This window comes from Clarias gariepinus, chromosome 23 (assembly GCF_024256425.1).
Source record: "Clarias gariepinus isolate MV-2021 ecotype Netherlands chromosome 23, CGAR_prim_01v2, whole genome shotgun sequence".
Taxonomy (NCBI): Eukaryota; Metazoa; Chordata; class Actinopteri; order Siluriformes; family Clariidae; genus Clarias; species Clarias gariepinus.
In genome coordinates this window covers 4523742-4537500 of record NC_071122.1, presented here as the reverse complement: position 1 = coordinate 4537500, position 13759 = coordinate 4523742, and the positions used below count along the sequence as shown (strand labels likewise).

General features: G+C 41.3%; 1 protein-coding gene across 5 annotated transcripts in view; it reads left to right on the top strand.

Moving 5' to 3' along the window:
- kcnab2a (potassium voltage-gated channel subfamily A regulatory beta subunit 2a) overlaps positions 1 to 11436 on the top strand; it is a 106042-nt gene extending 94606 nt beyond the window's left edge. For all 5 annotated transcript variants that reach the window (XM_053483499.1, XM_053483498.1, XM_053483500.1 and 2 more), the window contains 6 exons: positions 374 to 459; positions 669 to 789; positions 1436 to 1530; positions 4799 to 4919; positions 8732 to 8820; positions 10016 to 11436. In XM_053483499.1, the coding sequence (XP_053339474.1) occupies positions 374 to 459; positions 669 to 789; positions 1436 to 1530; positions 4799 to 4919; positions 8732 to 8820; positions 10016 to 10105 (602 nt within the window). In that variant the 3' untranslated portion in view covers positions 10106 to 11436. The remainder of the gene's footprint in view (positions 1 to 373; positions 460 to 668; positions 790 to 1435; positions 1531 to 4798; positions 4920 to 8731; positions 8821 to 10015) is intronic.
- The last annotated feature ends 2323 nt before the right edge of the window (positions 11437 to 13759 follow it).

The window sequence follows — 13759 nt, the reverse complement described above, 5'->3', positions numbered from 1 at the left end:
GTTTATCTGTCTCTCCTCAGCAGACTCTTAATCAAATAGTATGTCAGAAAAAGAGATGTAAATGATTTTCCAGCACTCTAGAGTCCTTTTCACATTCATGCAAGTGCCGGATATAATAATTAGCATGAAAAGTAAAAAAAAAAAAATTTCAATACACAATATGTGATTACTGCATAAGTAATTTAGTAAAACAGATTTTAGTCATGTTTCATGTATATTGATTACAGCTGAAAGCTCTTTTTAGTGCAATCTATCAATTATTTCATTAAGACTGTGTTTCTTTAAAGGAAAAAAAATCAATCCCAGTATGTTTGTTTTGTTTTGTTTTGTAAGGAGAAACTATCCATAATTGTATGAATTTTTGTGACTGTAGAGACGGTGCGAGCGATGACCCATGTGATCAACCAGGGGATGGCCATGTACTGGGGCACGTCCCGCTGGAGTCCCATGGAGATAATGGTGGGTCACTTTAGCTTCCTCCTGCCATGCTCACGCCTTCTCTCTGACCTTGTACAGGAAGCACAAATCCACCCTAGCTAGAGTCAGACAAGGATTTCAGCCCCCTACTGCTTGTTCATCACCATCATCTGAATTGAAATCCTATTTGTTCGTGCGTTCAGAACCTGTGAGAACCAAACCGAGAATAAAATTCCTTCTGGTGTTTGCAGGAAGCGTACTCGGTGGCCCGGCAGTTTAACCAGATCCCGCCCATCTGCGAGCAGGCAGAGTATCACATGTTCCAGAGAGAGAAGGTCGAAGTGCAGCTGCCTGAGCTCTTTCATAAGATTGGTAAGTAGTCTACCCTCACATACGGACGACTCATACACTTGATCACCTCCCGGGTTCGTGTTGTCATGCTCTCCATAAATGAATAAGAACTATGGCGGCATCTTATAATGAAAGGGAATGCAGTAGTGTAAAAGAGTAAAGCACTTTGGGTCCGTGCAGTTATAGGAAAATAATCAGGCAACAGTAACTCTGCTTCCTCTCACCACACTAAAGCAAACGAAAAGGTTACTAAGTTAATGAGAGAAGTATAAAACACGAGATGACCAGACTGTTTCTTAGAAATGTGGAAATTCTCATATTTATAAAGAGATGCCTGTCCTTAAAAATGCTCAGTGCAAAGATTCAGTTTATTATATACTGACACAGCCTTGTTCTGTGTGCTGCACGTTATAACAAGTGAGTATAGCAGGACGGTTGCATTTTAGATAAATATTTCCGTGTGTGTGAGAGCCGCTTGATGTTCTTTTGTCGAGCATAGGCTTTTCAATTGGTTTCAGTTTCTTTGTAATCTGTATGAAATACATTCTGCCTTACTATAAATAAAAGTGTTAAATTTATGATACTTTTTTAGATCTTAATTATATTTGTGCATTATGGATCATCTCTACACTTCCATCTGGTGTGTCTGTGTGCGTGTGTGTTACAGGTGTAGGGGCGATGACGTGGTCCCCGCTGGCCTGCGGGATCATCTCAGGGAAATACGACAGCGGCGTTCCTCCGTACTCTCGCGCCTCTCTGAAGGTACTTGGGTTCCATCAGTCGCTCTGTCCCTCCATGCCTTTGAGGTTGTGTTGGGTTTTTTTTGTTGTTGTTGTTGTTGTTTTTTTCCTAGATTTTTGTGGCTTCGTATTGTGGTGGTTCTCTGTGTTGATGTTCTAATGGATGTGTTCGTGTCTTCCAGGTTTTAGCTTTGGGTGTGTTTCCTTGTGGGTGTGTGTTGTCTGTGAATGTGTCTTGTTGTGGCATGAGCCTTAAGAGCTGATTTGTCAAGTGACCATGCCTCTGTGGTAACTCTGAGGAGGACTTTTACGACCTACTGATTATTTCACACACACACACACACACACACACACACACACACACACATACACACACAGAGTCGTATCCACATCCTCAAGTCCCGAATTCGTCCAGTGCAGCAGTGTGTGTGCGCGTGTGTGTAGTGGCATGCTCCATCGTATCACAGTTGGTTCACTGGTCTTGGCTGTAACGTTCACCTCGTCCCTCAGCGCTCTAACACCACTGTTCATGCTCTGTGCTCTCACCTGCGTGTGTGTGCGCGCCCTCGCTCCCATACCACCCCGACACTGTGCTGGTGATCTAGACAGTGATGGGTCTTGTATTTATTTTTCAGATCTATGAGTGCTTGGATCATCAAACAGACTCAACCCTTCCCACTGTTAATCTTAACCAATATACTCATTATATACTGCTGTCCCAGCACACACACACGTGTGCACACACACTGGTTATAGATATTTGATGTGTTTTAATTAGTAGAAATTTAACACCATAATTAACACACTTCAGTTTGTGTGTGTGTTAAGGTCTTGAAGGAGTCAGGTGGGCAAAACAGATTCTCAGGATTTTCCACTCGTTCCAAATGAAGCCGATGTTCGACTGAACAATATCTGTAACCACATTCAATTCCTTTTTATTTGTATATCACCTTTAACAATAGTCATTGTCGCAAAGCAGCTTCACGGGATCATAAAAAAGTCAGGGAAATGTTTGAAATGTTTAAGAAAATACGTGTTAATCAGAATGATCAGATTGTTCTGATGAGCGAGCCGAGTGGCGAGGAAAAATCCCTGAGATGGCAATCAGAAGAAACCTTTAGAGGGACCAGAGTCAACAGGCAACCCATCCTCATTTAGGTGATAACAGGGATTGTTGTGCAGTCATATTGTGTGTTAGGTCGCTGGAAGTTCAATATAGCAGATGATGATGTGTTTAAGTAAATATAAAGTCGAGTTCGTTATTGGAGGCTCAGTCACGACAATCACCAGATGCAGCCCAAGCAGACAACATGGGGCCTCCATTCAACGAGATCAGCAACCAGAAGAGGGGCACCAGGACGGGTTAGACATGTCCAGAGGGCAGAGGGGGTCTGGATCACTGGTAGCACCGGAGTAGCATGTGTAGCTCGACAGGGAGAGAGAAGAAAAGATAACAGTTAGGTCTGGTCACAGTCACATAATGTATAAGAGGACTGTATATTTAGTGCAGAGTTTAAGCAGGGACTCCGGCTGGACTAACTATAACAACATAATTAAAAGGGAGAGCCAGAAGGAAACACAGACATGAGGGGGAACTGTGATGTAAAGCAACCAATCACTTCACCGTCAACAAACTTAAGTGATTAGTGAGAGTGGGGAAGACGGCATCTAAACATACCAGTTCACCATAATACTCTACGTCCATGAGTCCCCCAGATCTGCTCCTTTACTTAAGGCAAATCTATTTACAAAAATTCTTGGCTAAATAATTAGGTTTTTGGCCTGGACTTAAACACTGAGACTGTGTCTTAGTGCCGAACATTAATTATGGAAGACTATTCCATAACTTCCAAAGCTCTGCCCCCATCTGTAGTTTTCATAATACGTGGTACTGACAAGCAGCCTGCATCCTGCATCATCAAAGTGGGCGTGGCAGATCATAAGATCATATGCTTTATACGTCAAAAGTAGTATTTTAAAATCTATGCGAAATTTTACAGGGAGCCATTGCAGGAAGGTAAGAGATAGGGGTGATGTGCTTGTATCTTCTAATTCTAGTGAGGACTCCCACTGCTGCATTCTGGACTAACTGAAGCTCGTTTATGCACCTAGTTGAACAACCAGACAGTAAGTTGTTACAATAGGCCAACCGAGGGGTAATAAAAGGGGTATGCGCATAATCTGCTTTCCTTAGGGTTCAAGCTCATTTAACTGACTGCTCATTAAAAGCTGTTAATTATGTAATTAATAAAAGTTTGAGAATAAACATCTAAACCCAAAGCTCTTCATTTGAACTTGATTAGCAAAATGTTTTACTATAGAGATTCTTAATATTGTCCAAATGACATTTTGAAACTTTAAATAAACCTGACCTTAACGCAAAAAAAAATCAACTAAAGTGCTCTATTATGAGTATGTGTATCCTGTAAACATAAATGTATAAATTGTCTGTGCGTGTGGTGCCGATTTAGCTGCTGGCAAAGTGGTGCAACATTTTTACTAGAACCAGCTATTTTAGGATTTTTTTAGTCTTTATGTCGATTTTTCTTTATGTCAGATTTTAATTCTGAATCGATTTACATTTTTTAAAAAAATCCTACAAATGTAAAAATTTGTACTTGAAAATAAACCACCTGTCCTAGAAAAGACGAAATGTGTCCATCATTCTGAAAAATAAAAAATTCTGATCTTCTCCTCATCATCTTGAGTTTGTGGGGTACATTACAGCCACCTAACGGTCTGGAGTTACTGTAGGTGAGCAGAAATTTAGCACAATCAACAAGTGTTTTACTGTCTATTAGATCCATTCAGTAAATTTTATCTGTAGATTTACTTTTAAGAAATCTAGTTGATTTAGACAAATCAGACAATAAACATTAGTGCTATTGAATTAAATAAAAAATTTTAAAAAAGCAAAAAAAAAAATGGCCAAATCAAATTAAATCAACAGTCTACAAATAATTCACAGTTCTGGTTTCTTCAGCTCCCAATAAACATCCAAAAGAACCTCTTAATTGTGTGAAAACCATCGAGATGTGTGAAGTGTTTTGCCCAACTGCTCCTTTAAAGCTGTGCAGACAGAAGAGAGTGTGTGAGAGGCTCTGCCTGCGTCAAGTGCTGGGAAAGACAGAGTCACGTGTTTAAAAACAGGCCCTTGTTCACGCAGGTGCTGCTGGAAGTGTGTGCGCGCGTGCATTTACAGTATGTGTGTGTGAGAGAGAGAGAGAGAGCAGCAGGTGTGCGTGGACTGGGCCCTTGTTTTTAAGCAGGTGTGCTGTGTGGTTTAACAGGGCTACCAGTGGTTGAAGGACAAGATCTTGAGCGAGGAGGGCCGGCGTCAGCAGATGAAGCTGAAAGAGCTGCAGGCCATCGCCGAGCGGCTGGGGTGTACGCTGCCACAGCTCGCCATCGGTACGCAAACACTCACACTGCCGCTCTCTCTTTTTGTCTGTCTGTCCGTCCGTCCTGAACCTCGCTCCCTACGCCGCCCCTTCACATAGACACACACACTCCTCCATTCTTCATTCTGAGACTAACTAAAACTGGTGTGCATGGGTGTCTGTCTGTCTGTCTGTGCTTGTGCAAGTGTGTGTGTGTGTGTGTGTGTGTGTGTGTGTGTGTGTGTGTGTTTAGCCCTTTCTTGTTCGAAAGTTCTACAGCCTTAAAAGATTTGGTTCCCCAGTGTTCTGTTCCTATTAGCCCAGAGTTTAACACACCCCTCACTCCTGCCACAAGTGTGTGTGTGTGTGTGTGTGTGTGTGTGTGTGTGTGTGTGTGTATTCAGTACCTTGCATTTCATTTCACACATACCATGGGTGTAACCAGAATTAACAATTTGAATAATAATACTGATTGTGAGGTTTGAAAAACTTTCCAAATGTTTCCCCACAATCAGGCAGCATTAATAACTAATATTAATGGATACTATAGAAATTCTGACGTAAGTGTTAAATGACCGTCAAGCTTATTAATAATGATAACCAGCTGATCAGAACAGAGAGGCGGTGCTGATTACCCGTCAGTCCAGAGTGTTCCAGTATATGGGTGTGGTTCTGTGGGCGTGGCCTGGGAGTGTCCAGTGGGTAAAGCAGGAAGTGAGATTTTGGGTTTTCAAGGTAAAACAGAAAGGTTTTGGCTAACGAATAGAAAATAAATGAAGATATAGAATCTTACAAAGTGTCCAAAAAGTCTCCATACATACAAACGTGAAGCAAATGGTTAACCTTGTGACAGCTTCCTGATCCGGCCATGCGAATGATTTCAGTACTTTTCAAAAGCCATCCCTAAAGGACGTCTGAAAAATGCAGTACAGTAAAACCTTGGATTGCAATCATAATTTGTCCCAGAAGCGTGCTTGTATATCAAAGCAAATTTCCCCATTAGAAATAACAAAAACTCCAGTGATTTATTCTACAGCCCAAAAATATTCATAGGAAATAAAACAAAACAAATTAACCTCCACTTTACAGTACCTTTGAAAATAATTATGACTGGTGTTAGACGAAAGCAGGAGCCTAAACCGATTCATCTCCCGCACTGCTACAGCCTTTTCAACTTTTTTTTTTTTCTTTACAGAGGCCGTTGTTACAGTACAGTTACTAAACAACAGTCACTACACTAGGACACAAAGAATCCTTTACACACACACACACACACACGCATGGTCACGATGTTATATTAAACAGTACACGAAAGGATGTGGACTGTACGAGTGATGCATGCGCACTGAGACTGAGCATGGGAGACGATTACCCACAGTCCGACAGCGCGAGAGAGAGTAGAATCATTGTCTCCGTAGTCATCACGTGACACTCAGCAAACAAAGCACATACGCACTACAGTTCAGAGTTTACATAAGTTTAAGAGTTTAGTAATTATGATACAGTCGTCCCCGTTTATTCTTTACTTATTTTTTGTTGAAAGAACTTGCCAGATGTGTACTGTAAGTCTCTGTACCTGTCAGCATTGGCCGGTGGTTTTAAGTGTTTATTTAGCTTTAACCCATATGTTCCATATGCACCTCTACTGTAAATGTGTCATAAGCAGGTGATTTTACTCTGCAGGTCGTTTTTTAACATGGGCAATGTGCAGGAGTAATAAGATAAATCAGCAATACAGGGGAAAACATTACCGAAGCTGATTTAATGCTGCCTAGGTTGCTTCGTTTAAGGCGACATAGCTTTATTAGCTTCAGAGCTTTATTAGCTTACTTGTCTCTACACTATTATAAGTAGACAAACAGTGCTAGTCAATGAGCCGACCACCTACAGATCCATAGGCATCACTTTTTAATTCATTAATTCTCAGCAATACTTTCTGTTTATGGAACTGTAACCTTTATACATCTGTGTCCTATTTATTTCCGTACTTTTACCATTCCTAAAAAAAAAATTCTTAGCATCATATTTCATGTGAGGGCAAAAGACATTTGTAAGATCACGAATACGTCTTTAGTAACCGAGATATAGTGTGAGGTGAAAGGCTGACTAACCTGCAGTACATTTTTTTTTTCCCCCCCAGCAGTTTGTTTATCAGGCATTCGAAGCATTTTGAAAAGAAACAGGTGAAAAATGAAAACCAGTGAAATTATTCATAGAAAGTATTAATCTGAAAGCAAGCAGTAAATCACAGTGCCAAGTAAAATACTGTTCTAATTCTTTTACAGTAAATGTAGCACCTGTGGTGTGTGTGAATGTGTGTTTGTGCTCGAGTCCATTCGTGTGTGTGGTTGTGGGTGTCTTGTAAGTTGAGCAGGTCCTCATGTGTATGATCATGATTAAGTGGTGGTTTAGTTCCATGGTTCGTAGCCCTGATCGCTGCGGGAGGAACCACCTGTAGAAATGATGTTTCAGTTAAATATTAAGCAGAAACATCTCTTGGAAGCCCTGTTCTGGTTACACCCCTGCACCCCCTCCGCCCCTGACATTTCTTCCCCGGGTTCTGAGCGAGCCAGCAGCACTGGTACTGATCTGTCCATGCCGTGTCTGTTTCTGCACCTAGCACACGCTGAGGGAGTGAACACCACCGTCACCCACTCATGTCACCTTCTCTCTCTCTCTCCCTGTCTGACTCTTCTGTTTCTCTCACAATCTGTGTGTGTTTGTGTGTGAGCTGTCTGCTGTGAGGTTGATATAAGTGATGACTCGGCAGGTACAGTGAGCTGAACCACTGCACGGAACTTACACTTGTCCAACTGCAGCCTCCTGATGAGTTTAGATTTTAGGTTGTTTTTTTTTCCCCCCTTTCAAATTTAACTTTCTATGTAACTTGTACTTGTTTTAGTCTTAATGTGCCCAAATATTCCTTCAGTTCATCTTCAGTTTTAATTCTGAATGTGAGGTTATTTATTTTCCTCAGTTTGAAGTAGATGAGAGTTACTGTTGGGAAGACCAGCAGCCGAGAGCCTTTAGCATCTCTGAATATTATAATAATCGCTAAATTACAGATAAACACCCGTATTATTATTAAAAAAAATATTTTGGTAAAATGGCTTCAATAGTGATGAAGGTGAGGTGCAGAGCCGTTGATCTTGAGTTTTAAAAAAAGGCAGTTAATGTCACTACATAAGATGAGCAGCATTTATTTATTTGTTTAGCTAATCGTGTCTGTGTGTGTGAGAGAAAGAGAGAGTTTGCTAAATCTAATGGCGTGAATTCTATGCAAATCTCACTTGTGCCCATCATGTGCGGTTCTAGAGATTTACACAGACACTACAGTGTGCAAGAAACACACACAAACACTGAGTACATGTCACACACTTGAGATATGAGATCCCCACAGAGTTTCCTCTCCGCGTGTGTGTGTGTGTGTGTGTGTGTGAGAGAGGTGTTGCATGTATGGTCCTCCGGGAGCTGCAGCAGTCAGCACATGGCTTCTCTCACCTCCGACTCCAAACCTCTCCGCTCCAACACTGCAAGTTCTCTCAAAAAACACAAGAAAAAAATGTTTCATTCCTCCTGCCCCGGTGTTGGGAGCCATGGTAACGGTGCGGTCTGACGGCTGTTTTTTTTTTTTTTTTTTCCCTCTGTGTGTGTGAGAGTAGGTGGTGGAGTTAGCTAGAGTGTGTTTTAATTTTGGAAATGGCTTTATTTTTTGCGATGTTAGAAATGTTTGTGCTTGATGTGGAAGGGTGGGGGTGTGAGCTGTTTGTGTGGGCGAGTACGATAGTGTGTGTTGTGCGTGTGTTGTGTATTGGATGTGATTTATGTACTGATCCTCTGCAGCATGGTGCCTAAGGAATGAAGGAGTCAGCTCGGTGCTCTTAGGAGCCTCCAACAGCGAACAGCTCATGGAGAATATAGGTGCGATACAGGTGAGGACGTTGTGCTGCACCACTACACAAGCACCATCAACCTGCGTTGTGTGTCGTATTTCTAGATTATAATTTCAACTTTCTCTTTGTATTTATTCCGTAACTTTAAAAACTTGGCTTCTGACCTAACTGCCACAATTCACATTTAAGTTCTCTTCCACCTCAACACAGACTTTTTCACTCTTCTTTTAATTAGTGTCTATATAATTAGTGTCTATATAATTAGTGTCTATATAAATGAGCTACGGCTGAGCCACGCCCCTCCAAAGAACAGCAGCTGATTTTATTATTTATTTATTATTAATAACAAGAATAATTTAAAAACTGTAAAAACTAAACAATACAAATAACTTTACACAGTTTACAGAACAATAACAAGATCTATTGAAAATAACAGTATTCACAAACTTTTTTTTTCGGATTTTCTCCCTAATTCAGTCGTGTCCAATTCCTCCCCGTCACTAGGGGGCTCCCACAATTAGGCTACTACTACCACTCAGTCGGAAGGACCGAAGACTATCACGTGTTTCCTCCGCCAGCCGACCGCATCTTTTCGAACTGTTCGCTTACGGGGCGGCGTAACGCACTCGGAGGACAGCGCTATCCACTCCTTTCACTTGCGCGAGCTCACAGACGCCCCTGATTGGCTGTAGAGCCGTGATTAATGTGGAAGCACCAAGTACCTCTCACCCCTCTCCTCTGAGAAAGCTCGGCCAATCAGCTCTCTCTAGACCCCCGGCTGTGAACCAGCGATCTCCGGATGATAGGGCGAGCACTTACCACTGCGTTACCCAGAGGCCCTAGTATTCACAAACTTAATAAAAGAACTATGTAAATAAATAACAATTGACAGAATAAACTAGTAAATAAACTAACTAAATGAATAACAAAAAATCTATCTACATACCTATGTAGGTATCTTTCTCTCCCTCCCTCCTAACAAAGAACTGACCATATCAGCAATTTGTTGTAGAAGCTCTAATGTATTAAACCTGTGGTCTTTCAGAGCTGAACACATTTTAACTAAATAAGAGTGTGGTGTAACGCCGACTCGGGCATGACGTGCCATGTCAAACACTTCTCAGGGCAATTCTTTTATTTAAAAAAATAATAAATAATCTGCTCCATAGTCAGATTGTCGTTCAACCTGAATAACCATGTTGTTTGTTTTACTTTTGTTTTTGTTTTTTTGCAGGTCCTTCCGAAGTTGTCGTCCTCCATCGTGCACGAGGTGGACAGCATACTGGGGAACAAGCCCTACAGTAAAAAGGACTATCGCTCCTAGTGTGTGTGTGTGTGTGTGTGTGTGTGTGTGTGGAGCCCAGGGGCTGCCATGCACTGAGCCCCCTTTGCCTGTTTCTCCGTTTGCTTGAGCTTTTACTGAATGAGTAAACAGCGCATGAGACCGGCAGGTCCACCCCGAGCCTGCAGGGGGATCCCTTGTAAAAACATACAGGGAACATTGAAACTAAACATCAAAATAATACACACATGGGCTTTCAAAAGGGAAAAAAAAAAGAAATTAACAAAAAGAAAAGAGCTAGACCTTCATACCTGGGGGATAAATAGCTTTTAATAGAAAGCTGAAAAAATAAGAGAGGGAGAAAAAAATAGCACCTGCTTGCTTGGCTGTAGGAAATACTCGGTTTTCCTCTGCGCGTTGTTTTTAATACTCCGATGCATATTTGACCAAAAATAAAGAAAAATCACAAAAAAAAAAATCGAATAGATCTCTATATGAACGCAGCACTTAACTTTTATGGTTGGTTGCACATCTCCCATAGTCACTCATGAGGTCCGTCTCTCCAAAACCATTCACTGTGTCGTCTGCGTCATGATTGCACACACCCCCTTCGCAGATGAGCCAATCAGCACTTTAATAACAGTCCGTTTGAGGGAGTGGCTATGGGAGGCACCGGCGTCTAAACTGATACACAAGCATCGTTTTAGGGTTTTTTTTTGGGGGGGGGGGGGGGTTATTTTTTCCTTTTCTCGGTGCATCCGGTCCCACCTCAGAGTAGCGGTTATCTTAATGTCACAAAGTAAATAAAAACTGGACCTGCGTTCATCCGTTAGTGCGTTCATGCTAATCCAGTGGCGTCCTGGACCTCCCTCTCGCCTGCTGCGTACGAGCGTACGCTCAGGAACGTCTTTGAATGTGTTGACCCGCACACGAGCGCATGCTGAGTCTCGTCACCAGACGCCGGAGGTTAACGTTAAAGCTTCAGCGTCGACATACATGGCTAAAGCCAAAGATCTGTCCCGGCTCCGTCTGTAACGTCTCCCTGTCTCGCCCCCATCTTAAGCTCATCTGTAAGAGCATGCACTTCCTCTTATTCACTCACTTTATATACATCATATATCATGTATATCTCTTCCCGTGTATACTCGCCAAGAGACTTAGATATGTAGGTATTAACACCAATATATATTTGCATCCTGTATCTTAGGAATGTCATTAGATCTTTTCTACACCGTATACCACAAAAAATTTACGAGCCATTCTCTCCGACTTGCAGTGAAAATTTTCCTCCAACTGCATGACGTCTACTCCCAACCCCAGGCATGTGCACTCTTCAGCCATTATGCAAGGGGTGCGTGTGTGTGTGTGTGTGTGTGTGTGTGTGTACAGTGTGTGTGTATGTGTAATATATAATCTTCACATACATGCATACAGAGTCAGCCAAAATATGTTTACACTCTTCAGGAAAAGATAAACTTGTATAAAATAATTTAATACAAAACGTATTGCTGTTCGTTTATATGTGTGTATACTGTATATGTTTGTATACATGATAATATTATAATAATAATATGAAAATACATCATACTTTTGTTGTTTTTTCCTGAGGTGTGTATAAATGTTTTTGGCTGACTGACTAGTACACACATCATGTACTGTACACACGCACACATACATGTAGGACATAATTTGATTGATGGGTTTACACGGGCGTGTTTGTTTTTTTTGGGGGGTTTTTTCCTGAGGCGTAGATTTTTGTTTGTCTCACTACGCAAAGTTTCACCAGGAGCCGTGTTGATCCATGACCGAATAGACCGTGTCGCATCTTATTGGAGAAATGGAATTTGTTGATGCACAGACAAAAACAGTTTTGAGAACGTATTTCAGTTCTAATTAAACGAGCGCAATTCTTTTATCCTGTTGTACAAACAAATAAACAAACACTGATCTTTAAGTTTGGAGAGAGAGAGAAAGATTAGGGGATTCAGTCAGCGATTTGGTCACCCTTCTTCAGGCTAAAGGCTTCTGCTGTAAAATGGGGTCAGCAGATCCACTAAGGCATGCTCAGGGGTTTCCCAGCCTGCACCTCACCTGCGCTTCTCCATGGGATATGCTTTTCATTCTCACCGATCAGTCGCTCTCAGATCTGAAACTCCTGTTTCTTAGACTTGTATCTGTTAAGATGATTTGGGTCTGGCTTGTAGATCTAAAGTTGTTGCCTGTCTCTGGATCAGGCTGGAGTTCCACACCTTCTCTTTCTCCAGTACTACCTTACATTTGGGTATCGGGTACCGCTGAATCTCCTGGACCATCCATTACGTACGAAGGGAGCTCCTTAAAGAGCGAGCAAGACGAAAATCCTATGAGCATGTGGGGATCTTCTTAGAGCAAGGCAGCATTTATATTTTTATCCACTTTCTCCTTCTAATGAGCCTCATTCACCAAGTTTGTTTTTAATGGCACCATGACGGTCTGTTCTTCTACACGGACATTTCAGAAGTGTTGTGAGCTTTTCATCTCCCACGCTTAACTTGTCTTAACTTGAACTTGCAAATCCTACATCCTGGAACTCCTGGTAATTCTTTTTCTCCTCCGTCTTTTAGGATCTCTCCTCAATGATGTTCTCAGAGTCCATTCTGAAATCTTTGTGCATCTCTCAGTACTGCACTCAGTTTAATTTAGAGTTAAATCACAAAGCGTGCATTACCTGTTAGAAGAACTTTATTTCATCAGAGGATTTTTTGATCCCACGGTTTCACTCAGATCATCAGACGATCGTTGCTGTTTTGTTTCTGATCTGACTCGTATAAATATTAGATTAGATTAGAATTTAGGTCGGTCCTTTGAGCTGTTGTTTAGTTTTAGGCGATACACCTCACTGTGCTCCATAAGGTAGAATCCGGTCCAGTTCTCCTACTGTGTGTAGCCGCTGTGTTTGAAATTAGGACGTTGTGGAAGCCGATTCTGAATCGTAAAATTAAAAAAGAAACAAACAGATGTTGATGTATTAATGTATTGGGTTTTTTTCTTTTTTTCTTTTCAATTATTTGTGGAAACGTCAAACGTCTCGTTGTGCTTTTTATGGCGTCGCCCTGTTTCTGTGTTAGAGATTCTCTCAGGAAAGAAGGGCATTACTGTGTGTTCGTCTGCGGTGGGAAACTAGTGCACTAGCGCCACACGTTTCATGACTAAGTACTGCATTTGAAGAAAAAAAGTTTTTAAAAAATAAATGAAAACTCATCAGTGGTACATCAGTGGCGTGCTGTGGAACATGTTCACTAGGGAAACGTTTTGTGCTTCTCTTCTCACAAAGGAAAACAAGACAGGGCAGTATTTACCCAGAACAGTGCTTTAATGTTTCAACATGAAACGCCTTTTATGTTCTTATACCCAGAGCGGAAACGTGAGCGTGCATGGGCTTTTTTTTTATTTTTATGAATGATTCTTTAAAAAAAAAAAAAAACACCTGTAGATAGAGGACGAGCGCTTAAAGCATCATCTGCTGTTTGCTTAGAAATTATTTTTCTGTTTAATATTTTAGAGGGATAAAGGCAAGTTTAAAACTTAAAAAAGGGGATTTTATTTTTTTAGTATTCTTCGTTGCCCTGCTTTGATATTAAGATGATGACGATGATGATGAGCACCTATTTGCACTGAATATGCATTTTGAAGAACTCTGTATAATGTATACAATGG